The sequence below is a fragment of the Archocentrus centrarchus genome, unplaced genomic scaffold (genome assembly GCF_007364275.1).
Source record: "Archocentrus centrarchus isolate MPI-CPG fArcCen1 unplaced genomic scaffold, fArcCen1 scaffold_45_ctg1, whole genome shotgun sequence".
Classification (NCBI taxonomy): domain Eukaryota; kingdom Metazoa; phylum Chordata; class Actinopteri; order Cichliformes; family Cichlidae; genus Archocentrus; species Archocentrus centrarchus.
In genome coordinates, this window is record NW_022060271.1 from 2,072,852 (window position 1) to 2,094,410 (window position 21,559).

General features: G+C 43.0%; 1 protein-coding gene across 2 annotated transcripts; it reads right to left on the bottom strand.

Moving 5' to 3' along the window:
• Positions 1-858: 858 nt before the first annotated feature.
• Positions 859-18,636, bottom strand: LOC115777222 (uncharacterized). Of its 2 annotated transcripts, XM_030725058.1 has the most exons (7): positions 18,446-18,636; positions 11,558-11,905; positions 4,508-4,627; positions 3,516-3,710; positions 3,327-3,485; positions 2,826-2,913; positions 859-1,699 (listed from the first exon to the last, which is right to left on the bottom strand). In XM_030725058.1, the coding sequence occupies exons 1-7, from the start codon at positions 18,504-18,506 to the stop codon at positions 1,660-1,662; spliced, it is 1,011 nt and encodes a 336-aa protein (XP_030580918.1). In that variant the 5' UTR covers positions 18,507-18,636; the 3' UTR covers positions 859-1,659. The 2 variants fall into 2 exon arrangements, with proteins under 2 accessions (XP_030580918.1, XP_030580917.1); XM_030725057.1 differs by having other exon boundaries at positions 3,327-3,710.
• Between the last annotated feature and the right edge of the window lie 2,923 nt (positions 18,637-21,559).

Consider the following 21,559-nt stretch of genomic DNA (forward strand, 5'->3'; position numbering starts at 1 on the left):
ATTTAATGAGCAACAGGTTCATCACGGGGCTAGGGCAGAAGATGAGTATGCTCTGAGGATGATCTGAGAGGGCCTGCTGGGCCACAGCAGACTGTTAGGGAGGGGTAGCAGAGCTTCTGGGGCCCTGAACACAAATAAGAGCAACTCAAACAGGCCTCAAATTTTCCTCCTACACAATATGCATTTATTACATTGTGGAAAGCAGTTTAGCTGCAAATAAACAGAAGTGGGAATAATAACTTGAAATATCAGTATGGTTGATAAAAATAAATCCCAACAATCTGTTTCCTGTTTGGTGGAAGGCTGCTCTCACAGACCTGCTCAGACTCTTTATGCTTCACCTGGGGGACGTCCAATCATCATGACCACGTTACTACTGTTTATTACTGCACTGTTGCACATCTGTATGTGTGTACTGGACTCCTGGACTCATCCCTGTTCTTTGTTTCAGAGCACTGAGCCTGAGCTTAGTGTAGTTTGGATTGTATTTATTGTGCGTATTTCCTTCAGGATCAATGAAGTACCTGTGTATCTATCACTCAGGGTCTGACGCAGGACGAGTGGGTGAAGAACCTGAACATCAGTCTGTGCTCCTGTTCAGAGGTCAGTTTGATGGGAATAAAGGTCAGAGAGCAGAGGTGGTGCCTCCTGTAACACAGACTGTATCAGTGAGGCTGCAGGAGCTGAGCTTCAGTCACTCTAAAGGAGAACCTCCTGCTGCAGCTCCTCATCCTCTGACACACTGATGACCCCGGCCTGCTCTCATCACTCTTTGTTCTCAGCAGTTTATTGTAAAGGTCAGAGGTCATCTCCATCATTAACTCCTGTCTGTTCATGAGTCCACACAAACACACTGAGACAGTTTAAAGAAGCTTTATTGAAAAAATGCAGCACAGGTGAACATCTGCACCCTCACTGATGGAGCTCTGATGGAGGTCTGAGCATCTCCAACAGTCAGGGTGAACTTTAAGGCAGGAAATGATGGAGACCAGAGAGTCTGAAGGTTCCTCTGAGTCCACACTGAGCAGATCCAGGCTCCCCTCTGAGGACACGCTGATCTGAGGTCAGTCTGAGCCTCACAGAGCAGCACTGAAGACCACACCCACACACTACACCTGAGTTCTGATTGGCCCACTCAGTCTGCAGGTGGGACAGAGCTCTGACAGGTGAGGATGATGATGCTGCTCAGTGTGAAGATCAGAGGGTCACCAACAGGCTGACACATGAACACATGATCATCATCATCATCACACACACACACACACACACACACACACACACACACACACACACACACACACACACGCAGATCTATGAGTGACACACAGGAACAAGATAAACATGTTTGAGAGCTGATTAATGATCAATATGAGATCAATAGAGGCAGAGAGAAGCTGAGAAACATCAGAGCTGCTGATAAATGAAGGAACTCATCTGTGATACTGGACTGATCCTGGATCTGTGGTGTCAGTGTGTTCTTACTGTCTGTGTGTGTGTGTGTGTGTGTGTGTGTCCTTCATTTACTGAGCAGTGTGTATCTGAGGCTCCTTCAGCTGTTCAGAGCAGACACAACTTTGTACATGCATGAACCACAACAGACTGACAGACTGTCCTCTTCATCCTCCTCCTCCTCCTCACCAACACATCCATCAGACTGGATTATGGCTTAAGCTCACGAGCTTCTTCAACATTCTGATAACTGTGGAGACAGAAGAAGAAGGTCAGTCAGACTCTGATGGATCCACTCTGAGGTGCTCTGCTGTGTTTGATCTCAGCTGGATCACTGCAGGTTAAACCAAAGCTGCAGTTCCTCTGGTGTCCAGCAGAGGCAGCAGTGAGTCATAGACTCATGTTAAATAACCATGTTTACAGACGGCTCTGGTCTCTGTGGATCATTTCCCTTCATAACAGCTGTTTATAACTCAGCTGTTTAAGCTGAAACTGTCGTCACCAGCAGGTTTGACCGAGACGTCAGTGACGGGATCGTCCCACCATCAATGAAAATATTCATGTAGAAGTCACAGCCTCACTTCATAAACCCTCCATGCTGTTTACTCTCCACTTCAGATAAACACAGTGTACAAAGGTACTAAACACCCAGGAACATGAATATCATGCTGCTCATCTTTAATAATAAAGAACACAAATGCCACATTTCATGGCTCAGCTCTGCAGAATAAAACCTCACAGACAGGAAGTATGATGGCAGCAGCATCCTGCTTTACATTAGGAGGATAGAAAGTGTTCATGTGTGTGTGTGTGTGTGTGTGTGTGGAGGGGATTCAAAGGTTTCCTCCAACAGCATAAACTACAGTAATAATCACACGTTGGCTCTGAAGTTGTTTCAGCTTCAGAAACATCTGGATTCTCCTGACAGGACAAACTGTTGTGTAATGACAGTGATGCAAAGTGTGTTTGCACAAACGTGTCGGCACTGACACACTCTGTGTTACACTGGATCAATGTTTGCATTATTGGGGGCGTGGCCTCATATATTTCATTACATCTGTGTGTGGTCTTTAAAGCTCTCTGTACAAATACACAGTGTGTAAACAGACACACACCTGTGCTGTGTTACAGGTGTGAACTCTAAGCATTAAAAGAAGCTGCTGTCACACTGGTTCTGGTTCTGCTGGACCATGAAAACCTGTATCCACAGGAAGTGACACTCAAAGTGTGTTCATGTCTGCTGTTAGTGTGTGTGCAGGAACACACAAACCACCAAACACAGGTATGAATCTGACAGAGGCGGAGTCAAACAGGACGGAGACCTCCATCACAGTCAGACAGCAGGAGATGAATCTGAAGGAAGAGCAGAGACTTACTGTTGATCCAGAGGAACTGAACTCGTGGAAGGGATTTTCTTCTGACGCCTACATAGGACCACAGCTTTAAAGGATTCCCACCAGCTCTCTGCAGAAGAGAAACAGATGAGATGGTGATGAAGCTCTCACACTCAGTGCTGGAGTTGAACCTGTTTTTCAGCCGAGCACCGAGGAGGAAAAACACTGAACGGTTCAAATTACCGGCACCAGCACCCAGCTGGTGGAAAAAGCTCTGATCACACTCAGCTCTCCTGCTTCCTGTTACCCAGCATGCCTCTGGGCTCAGACTGAGTGTGTGTGTGAGTCTGTAGTTACACATTATTCTAACAGCAGCAGTACAATCACTGCTCTCCTTAATGGTGTCAGTACTACAATCATGCAGCTGGAATCAGCTTCCAGCTGTTCCTGATCAATAACATATATACATCTGTGATCCCTGATCAATAAACTTAATAAATACATTGATACGTCTGAAGCTGCTGTTAGCGCTCTCATACTGACCTTTGACCCAGAGTGCCACCACTTTCTGTTTCAGGGGTTTTCCATCCTTGTCGTAGAGCGTGCAGGTGTAAACACCTCCATCATCAAGGCGAGGCTCTTTCAGAGTCAGAGTGAAGTCCATTTTAGTCTGACTCTGCTGGTTCTCACTCTGCTGGTTCTCACTCTGCTGGTTCTCACTCTGCTGGTTCTTCATCTCTGTGCGCTCTTCGTAATCAGGATGATGTTCTTTGATCCGACCGTTCTCGTACACACAGATCTTTATGTCGTCGTATTTCACCAACATCCACTCCACTCTGCCGACCTCAGCGACAGTACATTTGGTTTTACAGGGCAGCAGGACAGATGGTGCCCCCTCCTTCACCTCCACTGCTTTGAGCTGATCCACTGTGAGGACAGAGCAGACCATCAGCTGTACACACACAAACTGTTTCACACACACACCTTACACAGGTAACAGGTGAGTGAGCAGTTAGAGGGAACATCATCACTGTACAGGCTGTGACCATGACATCATCTGAGGTCACTGTGACATCAGTCAGTGAATGGATGAAGGTGGAGTTTAATTTTAACACAAAGCTAATAAATGATTATTAATCAGACAATAATCATTAAACTGAAACAGTGATCCAGAGTTATTCTGCTCTTATTTTGTGACTGTGCTTTTATTCTGAAACATCAGGGTTATATCCATGGTAACAGTAGTTGATGAGGATCCATCATCTATAATCACATTGTTATTATTACTTTAATAATGAATCATTACTGATTCTAGAAACTTGTTTCCTTCCTGTTTTCCTCCAAGCACACAGGTGAGGTTACCTGCTGACTGTCTGCAGGTGTGAGTGGGCGTGTCTCTGTGTGTCACCTGTCCAGGTGTGACAGCTGGACTCAAACACTGACTGAGGATCAGTCTCAGTGAAGCCTGTGAACCAGCACAGCTCAGACTGACTGACCCTGACCACCTCCACCTGATTACTGAGAACCAATCAACTCACAGTTTGATGATGTCACTCACAGATGGGAGCTGCTGTGATAGCTGGGGTGGAGCAGCTCTCTGTCACTGTGTGATTAACACACACACACACACACACACACACACACACACACACACACACACACACACACACACACACACACACACACACTCTCTAACCCCCCAATATAAATAAACCCAAACATACCTGCTGTTCTCTTCTGTCTTTCCTTTACACGATACATGAAGAACAAACTGAGAACACACAGGAGAAGCACAGGAACCCCGACAGCTATGAGAACTTTGGGCCAGACTGGAGGAGGAGGTTCTGTAAAGAACACAAACAGAAGGTGAACATCAGTCAGCATATTGAGATGATTGACAGCAGTCATTTTTCTCTGTTTGAATGTTTTGCATGTGCTGCTAACTCTGAACATCATGATTCAATCCTGTAGTTTGAACTGATGGAACTACAGTTAAAGTGATACTAACATTACAGCGACAAACTAAAGTACTAATTCAACACCTGACAGTTTATCAGTCAACTGTCCCATTAATGCTGAACCTCTGAAATATGAGACTGTCTAAAAATGTCTGTGACCCATAAACAGCTGATTGTTGTTAAACCCTCCAATTAAAGCTGTGAGCCTGCACTTCAATCACTCTTTAATATCCTCTGTGGTCGAGGACAGAGGCTAAACTACAAAACTCTGTCCAGCACATCATGGCCTAACAGTGTGTCACATGTGGTGTCACAGTTCATATTACACAAGATTACAGAGTAAACAGCATCACTGAACACAACCTGCACTCAAACACACAATCTGTGGCACCTGTGCCTCAGAGCTGATGCATCATAAAACAGGATGTTCCTCAAAGCAAGACAATCTTATACCTGTGAGTTTGACATCGAATAAACTGAGCTGTGATTAAACACAAAGCCTGTAAAAACCTGCTCTGACCATCCTCACCTGTCTGCACCTCTGAGGCTGGTAAAATATACAGATGGAGCCATTTAAAGTAGCTGCTCCCAGCCGGCTGGAAGTCCCTCCTTCTTTTGGGCATATCTATTTCCCAGCATGAAAACAGCCCTTTCCCTCAAAGAGCGTCACCACTGTAGGAATATTCATGGTTTATGCCACATATATATCTTATGTATATTTACTTCCCTGAGAAATATGTCTGAAAATAGAAATGGAGACTTCGAGGTGACCCTGTTGTTGAATTTCTCTGTTTTGTATAATGATGTAACCAAGACTGATAATCTGTGACTATATGAAACTGTAAGCTGGATTAGAAAGTGCCAGCACTTCATGCCATCTCATGACATGCAGTCTGACCCAGATATCTGTAAACTGTTTGAAATGGTTTTATTAAATTTAATAATTGGACTCCTTATTCTGATTTGTCATTCCTGTTCGATAAACGAACACGCAGAAACCTGAAGGCTTAAGCAGCACACACGCTTATTATTGAAATTCCTTCACCACTCTTTAAAGGCTCTTAATAATAAACAATTAATTACTCAAAAATGGCACTTAATGGGTTTTATAGAGTGCTGAGCACAAATCTTTGTTCAAATTATAATCTATGTATGGAGGAGATCAGGAGGGAGGTGCAGCATCTACAGCTGTCTGTAAAACACAGAGGAGGTTCTTCATGGTTTGAGCTGCATTTCATCCACTGGTGCTGAGATCTTGTCAAAAATCTTTTATCAGCACAGAAAAGTCTCAAACATGCTGGCACTGTGTCATGGATTGGCCTCCCCAGAGCCCAGACTTCAACATAACTGAAGCAGTGTGGGAGTCCTGACAGTGAATGGAACAAAAGAAACATCCAAAGAAGAGCTTTGGATGACCTTCAAGAAGCCTGGAGAACTGTTCCTGAAGACTTCAGAAGTTACAGAAAGCTGCCTCAGAGATCAGACTGTGCTCAAGAATAAGGAGGTCATACCAAATACTGACCTTCAGGCTCCATTTTGAACCTTATAAACTGCATTCATGTATGTTTCAATAAATGGCTGCACCTGTTTCCTGATAATATAAAGACATTAGAGATTCTGGAGTACTGAGCACCAAATTAAAGGGAATTAGACCAGTGCTAACTTTATGGACATCATGAGTGGGGGATTTCATTTCAGCGACGGACCGGCCAAGGTCCCGTCACAGATCGGCCGCTATTTTGAGTGGCTTCATCTGTAAGACATGAGGTTTTCCATCTAAACTAACATTTTTACCCCATTACTTGTTCCATGTTTCCAGCCTTTGTTTTCTCTTTTCCACTTCATAATGGCTTATTTATGAATATATACTGCTCAAAAGTTCAGCATCAGTCAGTAAACCTCTGAGATACTGATGAGGTCGGTAAGTATCAGAGGGGGGGTGTTCATCAGTTTCAGCTCCGTTGGTGTTCATCATATTACCAGGTGCACTAGAGGGGCAACAATCAGACACCCCCCAAACAGGAATGGTTTCACAGGTGGAGGACCCCCCCCTCATCTTTTCTGACTAGTTTTCACTACTTTAGCATTTGGGTCAGAGTCACTGCTACATGACACCATACATCCTCTAGTGGGTAGCATCACTTCCTTCCTAACACATTACCCAGTCCACATCAGTGTAGATATCCAGCAGGATTTTCCCCCATTGAGATCTGATGTGTTTCCAAAGTGTTCCTTTAAAGGGTACATATCATGCTTTTAAATCCTTCCTTTTCATATTTAAATTAGGGGTGGGGCTTGATTAAAAAAAATAATTGAATTAATTACAAGCTTTGTAATTAATTAATCGAAATTAATTGCATTTTAATCGCATTTCAATATTTGACATGAGAAATATTAATTTAAGTTTGGTTGATGAATGAATCAATATACATAAGCTTAAACTTCAAAATCTTGTTTATTTTCCCACCAGTCTGCTACACAGACCAATGAAGGGTGGAAGTGCTCCTGTGATAAGCAAACTCCTGAAATTAAAGTTAAGCATCATAACTGGATAGTTTTATTCTACATTAATGTCTCACTTGTTATAGTTGGAAATTAATCATTCTCTCAGCTGTATTCCTTCATGTTGAAATGTGTTATGCTTGTTTTAACAGCTTATTTTGAATTAAAGACTTAAAATTAAACCACAAAAAGGAGAAAAAGTTCGTTCTCCGTTTAACAGCTGTTTTTACACAGCTGTGCTTCGCACTCATGGTTGCTAGGCGACATGAGCTACGCAGAGGTGAGGGCAGCTGATATGAAGGCTAGCTGCTCACTTCCGGCCTTTGTGGTGTTCGTGGGCTCTGAAGTAGGTGGGCCGGGTCCTTCGCAGGATGCGGGCCCTGAATTTGGACATTGTGCGTCGATATAATCTGTATGCCGGGAACTCGTGCACTGAGAAACGTTCCACGGTGCAAATTTTAACGTGTTAATTTCCCCGTAATTAATTAATCAAAATTAACGTGTTAAAGTCCCACCCCTAATTTAAATCATTCACTTGTGGTCTATCTAGTGGCAATCCAACCACCAAAAGGCCACTTGAGGGAATTTGAAGCCATTTCCAACACAGTGTGGTGAAAAGACTGAGGTCTGTGATGTCTGCTACTTTCAATACTTTGTTAGTCAAAGCTTAAAAAACAGCTATAAAACCTGAGTGCATGATGACGATATAAAGGGTAGGCTCCAAAAACAGCGCAAAAAGGATTAAAACAGGGCATAACCCTCAGACCCAACCACAGCTGAAAAACTGTGTGGCTTCCTCCTGACTCTAATTCCCTACGCCTGTGCCCATAAAGACTTCCTCATATAGAGCAAGCATGCAATCTAAAAGCTGTGCCCCCTAGTGCCCAAATGACACCACTACATACCAAAATTGGCTGCAACAGTCTATATAAAGTAGACTTTTGGAGTTTTGGAAACCTGAAATCCTCCGCTGTCGCCGTGTTTTGTGTACATACAGCCTTCTTACTGTGTCTGTTCGTACACTTTGACATTGCTCGGACCCCCAAGAGTACCTGGCTGTTGGTTTGTACGTGTCACGTGACCTTAATAGCAGAAGTGGGTCTTTTTTGTGTGTTTGTGATGCAGCCATACAGATACGTAGACACCACATTGAGCGGGTGGACCTGTTGCTGTGATACATCAGGGTATATATTCAGTCTTTGTTATCTGCACAGAGTACTAGATGTACAGGAGTACACACAGGAGGAAGTACTTTGGTGAAGTAGACTTCATCAGACTGGCTTTGTACACAATCAGTCAGCCGTTTGCTGTTTGTGCTCTGGATCTATTCCTTTTACATTTTAATAGCACAGCTGTGAGTCTTTAGTTATGGTGGAAAAATGCATTAATTTATTTACACAGTGGTTTATTTTTGAGTAGTTTCTCATGTACATCTGCAGCTGAATGTTAATAAAAGTGTCTGTGTGACATTTGGAACATTTGACTCTGAAGTGCCTTTTTGTTTATACCTTTGGGAGGAAAAAATATTGAGATATATATTGTACATCGCCATTCAGCTGTTAAATACTGAGATATTATTTTTGGTCCATATCTAAGACAGCCCCATAGTTGTGATTTGGTTTGTAGAGAAACGGTAGCTCAGACTGCTGCTCAGTTTATGGCTGTTATCAGACTCAAAGTGAATAAAGAGAGAGGCTCTGGAGAGTTCGGTGAAGCACCCTGATTAAGTACAGGAGAAAGAGCGGAAGGATACAAATGAGATAATATATGAGGCTAAGGTAATGCTAGCTTGCAATAATGGTGCTCATATTTTATACACAATAAGCCCAGCATAAAACAGTTTTGATGTTTGAAGATATTAGCGATTGAAATGTGCTGTGACAAGTGAGCGGCAGTCTTCTGACGTCGTGACTCAGAACTGTTGGAGCTGCAAGCAGGTGCTAATAGTCGAGCTAGCTTTGACGCATTGAACTGTGAGGGGTAATTTGCCCCCTCGTGCCCAACGCCTCATCTATAAAGCTTGCTAAACGGATCCACTAATGGAAAAGCCAAAAAAGAGGCGACTTGGTGAACGGTTTTAGTAGGTACCAATAGAAAAGGGTGTTTAGTACCTGTCTAACATTGATAAGAGTCCCACGAAGTCAATTACTTTGTGCCTTAGACATTAATGTGTAAACTTGAATCATTGTAGTCTATGTAAATGATGTGATGTAAGCTTTATTAGTTTGTGAAGTAGTTGGCACATGTGTTACAAATTGATTAGGTTAGGTTGGGCTCTAAGGCTGAACTTGCTGCTTTGTATCAGTTCATATCACAGATAAATTCCAATATTTAAGTTGTCATTAAGGTATTATTATGTAATTATGTGAATCATGCTGATTAAATCTAGACTTGAGGATGAACAAAAATGTGTTTGACTAACAGAGCCGAATCTGATGGAGTTTTTGATTGCAGGTGAGAAATTGGCATTAATCAAGCTTTAAACTGGAAGCTATGAGCTGCTTGTAATGTTACTTCACATATTAATGATGTTTTTTCAAAAGTAATGTTCCAGATTATATGGATATGTGAGGATAAGAGCAGATGACCTCATAATTGTGGTTTTCACAAGTGTTTGTCTCTTTCTAGCATTTTCAAAGCTTGGTGTGCAGCTGTAACTGAAGGTTGGTGACAGTTCTGGGAGTCGGATGAGGATGTATCTGAGGATGTTGTTAAGGATCCCTCAGCTGGAGTTCTAACAATCAAATATGAAACTGGTTTGTTTCAGTTACATCTATAATTCATGTTAGTGTTTAATGAACTTAGTTCATTGTGGTTAATGTTTTTTCTTCCATCTGCTTCTCTTATGGTCCGAGTTTGTCTCAATGGTGGACTCTCCAGAACTATCTGAATCAATATACATAACTTTATTTTCCCACCAGTCTACTACACACACCAATGAAGGGTGGAAGCTCCTGTGAGAAGCAAACTCAGCATTTTTGTTTGTACTTCCATCTGGAAGTTTCTTGTATTTAAGTTTCCCATCTATCAGCGTAGTCTCTTCTGTCATCTCCATCAAGCTCATCACATTTGCTACTTTCCCACCGCCGAGGAGCCGGTTCACATGCCGGTCGGTGCTGGTGCTGTTCCCAATGAACCGGCGAAACGCTTAAGAACGGGCCCGCGTTCCCACCGCGTTTCTGTGAACTGCTCCTTTACGTATGAGTGTGGGCGGGTCCTCGTCTGGACACGAAGCCGAAGGTCACAAACGTGGGAGAACACGCTCCCCTTTCTGTGCTGCAAATACGTTTTAGGGTCCAAACCAAACTACTGCAGCATCTGTGTGCAGCACAGAGGGAAACACAGACAGCGATTAGAGCAAGACGACAAGTACGCACTTTGTGTCCTTTTATCTGTGATATGAACTGATACAAAGCAGCAAGTTCAGCCTTAGAGCCCAACCTAATTCACAGCCGTGAAAATCGCTTCGCTTTTCTCTGTAATACACATGTAATATGGTAGAAAACCTGATGTTGAGACGGCAGAGTCACGCCCCTCTGCTGTTTTTGTCACACATTCGTGACCAGCTAGTTTGCGGGGCCGGAGTTGAACCCATTATTTTGGCCGAGCACCGAGTGCTTCCACGGTGGAAAAAAACTCTGATTGGTTCAAATACTGGCACCGGCTCCCTGTCAGTGGAAAAGAGGCCATTGTGCGTTGATATAATCTGTATGCCTGAAACGTTCCACGGTGCAAAGTGCAACTAAAATGTGCTAAAATTTTTAATTAATTATTTTCCCCATAATTAATTAATCGAACTCAATGTGTTAAAGTCCCACCCCTAATTTTTAGTGATTTCTTTATCTGCAGGAACAAAATTGGGAACTCCGCACATTTGAATCAATAACACCCCTTCACCCCTGTGAGAGGGAAACATGCTCTTACAGACTGACTGAGACAGACCTCTGACTGTGATGAGGCAGCACAGCACTCACATGTCTGTCCCTGCACGTTTGTGCTGCTGGCTGTATGTCACCTGGATGACATCATTCTACACACCTGTCTAAAAATGTCACCTGGATGACATCATTCTACACACCTGTCTAAAAATGTCACCTGGATGACATCATTCTACACACCTGTCTAAAAATGTCACCTGGATGACATCATTCTACACACCTGTCTAAAAATGTCTGTGATCTGAATGTGAAGCTTAAATCGCGACTAAACACTTCGGTTCAAGCTGAAATAAGACACCTTAAAAATCATCCATCTGAATCCATCCTGATTTCTCATGATTTAAACTGACCTTTGACCTGAATCTACAGCACTGACCTTTGACCACCAGATGTACTGCTGTTGTATCCTGGTCCCTTCCAGCCCTGCGGATGGCACAGGTGTAGTTTCCACTGTCAGTGAATGTGGGGTTCCTCAGAGTGAGGCTGAGGTCTCCGGTCTGCAGAGGGTTCTGATGGATCGATGTGCGCCTGTTGTAATGCTGGTTTTGGCTGCCAAGCTGATCTCGTCCATCCACAAAAGTGTGAACAAATGTAGGATTCAGATCATCACGTCTCCACACGATTACAGAATCTGAAGGTAACGAAGCAGGAAACCGACAGGGCAGCAGGACAGACTCCTTCCCATTATCCACCTCCACCTCCACCCCTGAGGCATGCTGGGAAACTGAGGACACACAGAGAGATCCGGTCAGTTTATATCAGCTGAGAGGAACAGCTCAGACACATAAACAGACACACGGTGTGAGCAGGTGTGGAGTTAGCTGCTCTAATTATCAGCTGTCACTGTTCAGAGGAGGCGGTGTGCTTTCAGAGGGCCGCCACTTCTCTCCACAGTAACTAACAGCATTACCTGAGATGCACCTTCATAGAAATGTAACTCCACATCCTCCACTAGTGTCCAAACTGCAGCTGAAACTAAGCTTCTGTTATAGGAATAAATCTTGTTTCTCTCTTAAAGTGAAGAAATGCTCGAGTTTCAGCTTTTCTACCTTTATTGGATTAAGGTGACTTGATTTTTATGAATGTGCCTAGTCAATACCTAAAGAATTTGATACTGTTTATCATTGTGCTTTACATTTTGTTATAGGCTGAGGAAATCATGTTCATCACTGTCCTTTGTGTGCTGCTGCTGAATGGCCACCTCTGTAGATCTGCAGACTTTCTCACTGGTTAGTTTTAGTCTATAACAGCCGGTTTCCCAGCCATGCATTAAGCACAGTCCTAGACTAAAAGGAAAAAGTCAATGAAGACCAAAATAGGAAAAAGGATTTAGTCCAGGATTGGACATAATCCCTGTATGGGAAACCGGGCCCAAATGTCTACTTGGGCTGGTTCCTTCTTATCTGTGTGTCTATATGCATAAGAGTCTTAACCAGCATAAACTTTGCTCTCAAAATGTAACAGAGTCAGAAAGGCTTTTAAATATGCTGCTCCTGTTCCCTGCAATAATTTACAGGAGCTGAAACTGTCGGAGCTGGTTATGATGGGAAGCTTAAGTCCATTTTGAGAGAACGTAAAAATAGTTCTTGTAGTAAATGTGACTGCTTTTAACAGCTCACTTGAAATTATTTGGTACTGCAAATATGTCATTTACAGACAAATATGTCTGTAAATTGTTATGTATTTCATTTGTTGTAACTTTTGCTGCTCTCTTGGCCAAATCTCTCTTGGAAAAGTGATTTTTAATCTCAATGAGACTTTTTTACCTGGTTAAAGGTTAAATAAAAATGATTTCATCAGTGAGACAATCATCACACCATGAATATAAAGACTCACAAATGTCCTGGAGGGAGATGGCTGAAACTGTCAGGATGGACGTGAGGGAATGAAGAAGGAAGTGGAACAACTAGTGGGACAAATATGTTCACACCTGAGCACAGAGAGCGAGGACACCGGAGGGAAAACGTCCCAGCATCTGATCGCTTTCTGTCGGCCAGCACCGACAACACAGGGACACGACCACGTGGCAGTGTTCTCGCTAGCGGTTGATCACCAGGCGCTGCGCCAGGCTGAGGATTTCACCGCTTCACCTTCGGACCTCTGCTGTCACTGCATTTAGCAAACAGGAGCCGGCCCTGCGGACTCCGCCCCGGCTAGATCACAACCGGCATGAACGCGAGGAGAAGTAAGAGGAAAAATGAAGATCAAATGAAAATTTTAGGCATGATTTAACACGAGTGGAAGTTTTTCCACGCCTCCATTGTTCTGTGCTGAGTGTGCGTGTGGCTGCGTGCGCGTTTTGCTCGCTGTGCAGAGAATGTCAGCTGTTATTTTTCTTTATGTCAGCTGTAGCCACCAGAACGATCACTATAATCACAGTTCAATGGGGGGGCCCACCCCCCACCCCTTCAGTATTGAGAGGCTCTGTCAGAATATTTTTTACCTTTAATCTCTGATTAGTGACTAAAATAGAGCTGCAGTAGAAACATAATTTGGAGGAGAATGAAAAGCATTACAGCGTTAAGCTCATGCAGTCCTCAGTTTTTCAACAAAAACACAGCAGCAGCTGTTTTACCTGCAGTCTGTCTGCACACCTGCAGCACACGCAAAGAGGCGGAGCCGTTACTGAGACGGTGAGCTCAGGTGGAGTGAAAGGAGCTCTTGTTCCTGTAACCACCTTAAAACCTTTACAGGGAAACAGCTGGAGGTCCTTCATCAACCACCTGATCAGCAGCATGAAGATCAGAGAACTTTGTAGCTGCTCCATCCACCCTGTTTGTTTCACACAGAGGAACATCTGCAGTACGGAAGTTAAAATATGCTGATGAACTGTTAATATGAAAAATTATTTCTTATCAGATTACTTGATTAATTGATGGAGTAATCAATAGAATACTCAGTTACTAAAATAATCAATAGTTGCAGCTAGGGCTGCAACGATTCATCGATTAACTCGATTAAATCGATTCTAAAAATTTATCGACACAAATTTACTGTGTCGATGCTTCGTTTAAACTCTGCAGCGCTCAGCTGTCTCGGTGTAAGCGGCGCTCCTCACTAGCATTAGCAGCATTAGTGCTGACGTTTTTTTGTGGGTTTATTGGGGGCTGGCAAACCAACATAGAACTGCATTACCGCCACCTACTGGACTGGAGTGTGAATCACTCACGTATACACAAGCACACATTCTAAAAAGCTCTCCGTCGCTGCGATGGATTTCATTTAACACAGAGTGGATCATCACTAGAGTTCCCACCTGTCTCGTAAAATACAGAACCCCGTATGTTACGGGACTCCGTGGAATACGGCTCCGTAACATGCCGTGTTCCGTACTTTACGGGACGGGTGGCAACTGTCGCTGACATGCATTTCCACGCCTCCACTGCTCTCTGTGTGTCTGTGTGTGTTGTGCTCACTGAGAATTTCAGCTGCTATTTTTGTCTTTACTTCAGCTGTAGCTACCAGAACTGGTTTGCTAGCGAGCGCGGGCCATTAGCACTAGCGATGGTTCGGTACCGGAAGGCCCCCCCCCAGGACCGAGGGGCTCAGTCAAAATATTTTTTATACTTTAATCCCTTATTAGTGACTAAATATAGACCTGCAGTAGAAACGTATTTTCGAGAATGCTTGTGAATACAAAGCATTACACCATTACTCACACATGCGCCATGGCTCCCGCAGCCACTAGTTTTTCAAAACACTCATAGCAGGCAGCGGTTTTAACTGCGCAAGCGCAAAGAGGCGAAGCTGTGACGGTGAGCTCAAGTAGTGAAAAAGGAAACGTTTTTCCAGCGTCCAAAACAGCAGCTTTTTCTTTTAGTAACCACCATTAAATCTGTGAAACAGCTGGAGGTCCTTCATCAAGCACCTGATCAGCAAGTGTTAAGGTGAAGAAAAGAGAACTTTGTAGCTGCTCCATCCACCGCTGTTTGTTCACAGACGAAAAACTGAAGTTAAAATATGCAGATAAACTGTTAATAAAAAAAGTATTTCTTAACCGATTACTCGATTAATCGCTGGAATAATCGATAGAATACTCGATTACTAAAATAATCGTTTTATGCAGCCCTAGTTGCAGCCCTACTTGTATTCAGAAATCCATAGTCAAACATTAGTTTTCAGCACCAGTGGAGCCGTGAGAGGCCCGCAAGAAAACTACAGTTCCCAGCAAGATGATGTCACTTCCTGTTGTTGCATTAAAATCGTGATAATTTATGCTCACAACATGGCGGCTGATATTCCAACGTAGGAAATGGTTCACAAAGACTGTGATTAGGCTTCAGAGGCGCTTTCTGGTTACATATGTAGGCCCCATCGCTCAATTAACAAGTGGGAGCAGCTTTAAGGGGGGGGCAGGCTGAAAAATGTTGTCTGGAAGTCTGTGTGGTCATTAACACACACAACCTGCCTGCACAGGCTTCAGTGCCACTTAAACAGGTTACACTGTAGCTCTGCAAGGACCTGAAGGCTAATTCAGGTCTTACTGTTTGAGAGGGATTAAATCATCATAATAATATCTTATTTATAAGCACCTTTCTAGACACCCAAGGACACCTTACAGAGGTAAGCTCAACACAAAAGCAGGTTACAGCATGGATTTGCTGCTCAAGCATGAGCATCTACATCATAATGTACGGTTCAATGTGGTTGCAGCCTTTAAAATAATAACCCTCACTGCCGCTAACACTGCTAATAATAATAATCATCATCATCATGTGTTTTCAGGGAGAAGAGCACATTTGGAGCCTCTGTCTAAAGAGTTTGTGTCCTGTTTGTGTTTTTATTGTTGTGCTTTTGTTCACATCAGCACAATTAAAGAGCCTATAAGCCCAAATAAGATTTAATGATCATGTTATTACTGTCATATTAGCTGGTTTGGGCCCAAAGGCAGATCACAGACGGTCAGACTGAGAACGTCTGAGAAGACAAACAGCAAAGAGAGATTTATTAGTGTTTCAGGGCTGAGCTGCAGCCAGGCTCATGATGATGACACACACACACACACACACACACACACACACACACACACACACACAGCAGGCCAAACCAGGCTGATGATGAGTGAACAGTCACAGAGACCTTTGACCTTTGAGGCAGCTGGTAAATGAGATATGGAGTTCATCACAAACGTATGCAGAGACACACTGAACAGGAATATGGGGGAGTTGGTAACAAACACACTGACTGATGTTTTCCATGGATCTGAACAGGATGATGGAGCCGTTGTGCAGTCAGAGAAGCAGAGACTGATCTCAGAGGCACCTGAAGAAGCTTCAACAGCCATCACAAAGGGTCCCGCTGACGTGTTACACAGCAGCTCTGTTAGCACCTGCTTTATGTTGTGAATTATATGAAACACTGCATCAGAAACAACAACAAAGTCATTCCAGGTCTGTTTATACCAATATCAGATTAAGGTGCCATGACTGCCAGATTTTGAGAAGTATGCAAATATCAATAAATACTGATACTAATCAATCGCCATTGCTCATCATTGTCATGTAACAGAGCTAACGTTAAACCTTACTACACTTCCCCGCTCACTCTGTCCCTCGGTTTCCAAAGCCTGCACCTCTGGCTGCTCCTCCTGCTGCTGTCTTCACCTACAGCTGCTGGACCATTGCTGCTATGGAGGACGTGGAGGCTACAGCAGCGAGCATGTCTTTATAGTCAAAATGGGATCACATGGATTACCTTTCACAGGTAAGAGTGACAAATTGTTTTTGATCATATTTGGCCATCCTAACATTTTGAAAACAGAATTATTTTTGTGCCTAAACGCTGGTTGTATATTAGTGCATATTTGAAAGAGCGAATGAAGGTATTGTAACATTCCATTATGTCACTCAAGCACCAGACAGAGGATTTGCTACTAACACTGTTTATTCAGGTCGGACACAACAGAACAGCTCTCACAGGGTACAACCAGCTCACTCTATGGCCGTTTTAACATAAAATCCGCTTGTCTGACTGCCCATAATTACATTTCAGATATCTAAAACTGCATTTTGACTATCCAGAATGGTAATTTAAGATACCTTAAATAGAAACGCTGTCTAATTCAAGATATCTGTAATTCATTTTGAGATATCTTAAAAGGCCTTTTGACTAGTCAAAAATTACAGTTCTAGATATCTGCTTTCAAGATATCTAGAATTTAATTTGCATTAGTCAAAACTATTTATCACCTATCTAAAAATACATTTAAGATATCTTGAATTAACTTTATGACTAGTCATAATGTAATTGTAGATATCTGAAATGTGAGTTTCAGATAGTAATTCACTGAAGATATCTTGAATTGAAGCCTTCATTCAACTCAATGGTAAATCTGACGTCATTTCGACTAGTCCGAATGTAATTAGAGATATCTCAATTTACTAATACGTCTAGTCATAAATCAATTTCAGATATCTGTAATGTAAGTGTGGTGAAACGGATTTTATGTTAAAACGGCCTGCCATACTCGCTCTATCTGCTGACAACAACCCCCTCCCTCCCGAGAGTGACCCCAACATCCTTCCGGTTCAACCCCAAAACAACCTAACTTAAAGAAACAATAACTGTGCAACGCACTTAGCAATAACGTCCATTACTGATCATTGCAGTATTAACTTAAACAACTCTGTAGAAAGGCGCTTTGTGAAGTTCAGTCCATTCACTTGTATTAGTCTACAGCGCAGATCTGCCACATCCAATATGGCGGACGCGCTGACGTGTCACAGCAACAGGCCGCCCGCTCAATGCAGCGGGAGTTACAGGACACCACGCAGAGTAAGGGTGGGGCCGCTTTCGTCCTATATCCTGATTCAGTCCACTGCCTATATTGAAGCTGGGCCAATGGGCCGCCCCCTCAAAACTGTGGGCCGGTCTCCTAGAAAAAAAAAGGACTGTCGGCCCACCGGGCAAATGCCCGGTACGCCAGATTACCAGTTCAGCCCTGACCTAAAGGCACCACGGACTGGCCCACACATTGGACCGTACATAACGATGTAGGTGCGCAACTTATTTTCAGCCGCGACACCGCCTCTCTCCACGGTGAAAATAATGGCGAGAGCGCGCAAACTGCGGGATCCGCCCACGCATGGCGCCGAGAAGAAGAAGGACGAAATAACGGAAATTACCGAGCAGCGGGTGTGTGCGTGTGTTCAATCTAGAGAGCGGAGTGTGAGTCCTGCTCCCGTTTAAACTGCTGTAACTTAACCTGCCGGTAGAAACGGTTTTTGATGTGATCACGAGATGAGAGAAATGACGGTGATCTTACCGTGAGCGAGGAAGACAAACACCACAAACTTCTCCACAAACTTCTCCATCTTCATCTTCATCCTCCTGTACGAACCGCAGCAGACTGCTTTTAATAAAACTGGACTAAAGCTCAGACTAAAATGTTCGCTCTGCTCCTCCCGACAGTGACGAACGAACAAAAGAGTGCTTTCGTTTACACCGGATGTATGCACTGAGGACATCCGGTCATACTTTTCACAATAAAAGACGCTGTCTTTATCCTGTTTCTCTGCAGCAGACCACATGAAGTGGACGGGCACATATCAGTCACAGTTCATTTCACAGTGTTTATCAGAGGCTGCATCTTTCTTTTTCCTGTGCTCACATTTAGGGGAGCTGAGATTCGAGTATTATTGTATTTATAGCTTAGCAGAGACAGCCTGTCCTGACTAAGCTAGCTACTTACAACCACCCTGTTATATTAATGTTTTTTTTACAATGGGCTATATGCCACTGACTTCCGTTTTAGCACTTCCGCATCATTTGACCACATTGATCACTTCTGGTGCGCACGTAACAGTAGTTCAGCAATGGCGTTTTTCACCCGGTCGCTGCAGGACTTGCCGACATTGACTATTAATGATGTTTACAAAATTATTCAGACGTTTTCGAAAGCTCCCACGTCCAAAAAGGACAAAGGATTTAAGCTGTATGTGTCCAGCTTCACGAAAGACTTCGAAGGTAAGTTAATAAATCGTTTTTAAGCTACCAAATTGCCTCATACACATGTAGCACAGCTACAACATAGCTAATCTTACAAAAGTGTCACGTGAACATTATAGTTTAGTTTGTGCGACGTTATATATTTACCCCAATATTAATCTCAGTTTCAAACAAGGAGGCAGGAGAAGTCACAATTAGGGCTGAGTGCTTCAGGTCCACGAGGAAGAGCCAGAAGCCTCATTGTTTGAGTGTAAGGCAAAGCGACCTAACATGTTCATTTCAGGAGTGTGTTTTAAGAAGCCATTAGGACTTTAAAGAATGTGCTTTTACTATGGACAGTTTCCTTAGATTTACCTGTAAAGATTTATCTTTACACCTTTCACAGAGCAGGTTTCTGTGTTGACTGACTCAGTGTTTACATGCAGGTTTCTTGTTGAAAAAGAAAACTCTTCCCTAAACTTTAAACCTGCTTCTTAAAACACATTCGAGAAACACAAGGAAACAGTTACTGCACATTTATTATTTTCAAATCAAGTTTCTGTGAATCTTGTCACTGGGAAAAAATATGGAAACTATTGTTGATCCATGTCATATGGCAACTAAGTTTTTGTTAAATATAAATGTTGGTTTTGTCTGAAAGGATAGAACAGTAATGTTCTTACAGAAACAACATTGTGTTCTGAGTTCTTTTGAGTTTAATAAATGAGTAAGGTGAGATTAGACATGATATATTTGACATGGTGAAATATGTAGAATTTCAAAAAAGGGGGGCTTTTGACACCTTTTCCCATTTCACTTTACTCATTTTTTTATGTTTACTTACAAAAGTTCTTTAAATTATGGTTGTCTTTTTATAATAGCACTTGCAGCAGGTACATTTTGTTTTCTAACTAATATTTGGTATTGTACACAGGTGGTGCTGAGGGATTCAAAGCCGGTGGAGTTACAGGGATGCCAGTGCAGCCCTGTGCAGCCACGTGGCAGCTCTGTTATTCCAGACGGTCCACTACTCCCAGTTGAAGCTTCCAGCTGTTCCTCCAGTCTTAAGCTGCACAGACACCGAACAGAAGAGGCACAAACCAAGGACCATGGTAACTACACATAAGACTCTTTCATCCTATGTATGAATTAGGGCTGCATAAAACGATTATTTTAGTAATCGAGTATTCTATCGATTATTCCAGCGATTAATTGAGTAATCGGATAAGAAATACTTTTTTTATTAACAGTTTATCTGCATATTTTAACTTCCGTACTGCAGTTTGTCGCCTGTGAACAAACAGCGGTGAATGGAGCAGCTACAAAGTTCTCTTTTCTTCACCTTAACACTTGCTGATCAGGTGCTTGATGAAGGACCTCCAGCTGTTTCACAGATTTAATGGTGGTTACTAAAAGAAAAAGCTGCTGTTTTGGACGCTGGAAAAACGTTTCCTTTTTCACTACTTGAGCTCACCGTCACAGCTTCGCCTCTTTGCGCTTGCGCAGTTCAAACTGCTGCCTGCTATGAGTGTTTTGAAAAAGTAGTGGCTGCGGGAGCCATGGCGCATGTGTGAGTAATCTCCACCCTAAGGATTAAGGATATGTACCAGGGACTTGCTGCTGAAGAAGCACCATTGATTTCTACAATGGCTGTCTCCAGTGATGTTCCTCTTGTTGACTCCATGTTTGGTCCTGTACAAGAGGGAAGTGTGCTGTCCTATCAGCTGCCAGCAAGGACAGTTCCCAGGACCCGTCCACACCAAGACGCCCCCTCTCCCCCACAGCTTCCATTGTCCAATTACAGGCTTGGACCCTCCACCTGTGCGTATTTCTGTTCAGAACATGAGCACCATCATATGGCATCCCTTGAGACAACATTTGAGATGGCTCACAAAATTGAGAGGAGCACGTGGGAGCAGAGTTTCTGTGCAGAGTGGCACCAACTAAGGAAGTGTCATGTTACATCAACAAGATTTCGAGAGGTCATCGAGAGGGGTCATCACCGGATGGGATCATTTACGATCCTGAGGTGCAACCAGCATTTGGCCTTTTAGAAATAAAATGCCCAAATGTAACAAGCTATGTGGACTGCTCTTACATAATGATTAGGGATGGTAGACACACACTCAAACAAACACATCCATATTACTGGCAGATCCAGGGACAGATGCTCATTTCAGGGTGTGACTGGTGTGACTTTGTCATATATACAGAAAATGACATGTTTATTGAGAGGATTCCCCGTGACATTGAAGTAGTTCAAACCAGAAAACGTTGACCAAAAAGTCAAAGGAAAAGTTGACCATTTCTTTTTTTATTTTTAACTCAATGTTTACCTGGCTTAAGGTGGCTCTGTACAGCTTCTGAACCATTCAAAACATAGGTCAAATATACTGTTCCATAGCTGTTCATACCTGTGTCATGTTCCTGTTTGTGATTTATTGTAAAGTTT

Coding starts and splice junctions, on each gene's coding strand:
- LOC115777222 (XM_030725057.1), bottom strand. CDS start 18,506: ATGAAGATGAAGATGGAGAAGTTTGTGGAGAAGTTTGTGGTGTTTGTC. Junction 4,628..11,557: donor AGTACATCTGGTGGTCAAAG/GTCAGTGCTGTA, acceptor TGTTCTTTACAG/AACCTCCTCCTCCAGTCTGG. Junction 1,700..2,825: donor TCAGTTCCTCTGGATCAACA/GTAAGTCTCTGC, acceptor CTGTCTCCACAG/TTATCAGAATGTTGAAGAAG.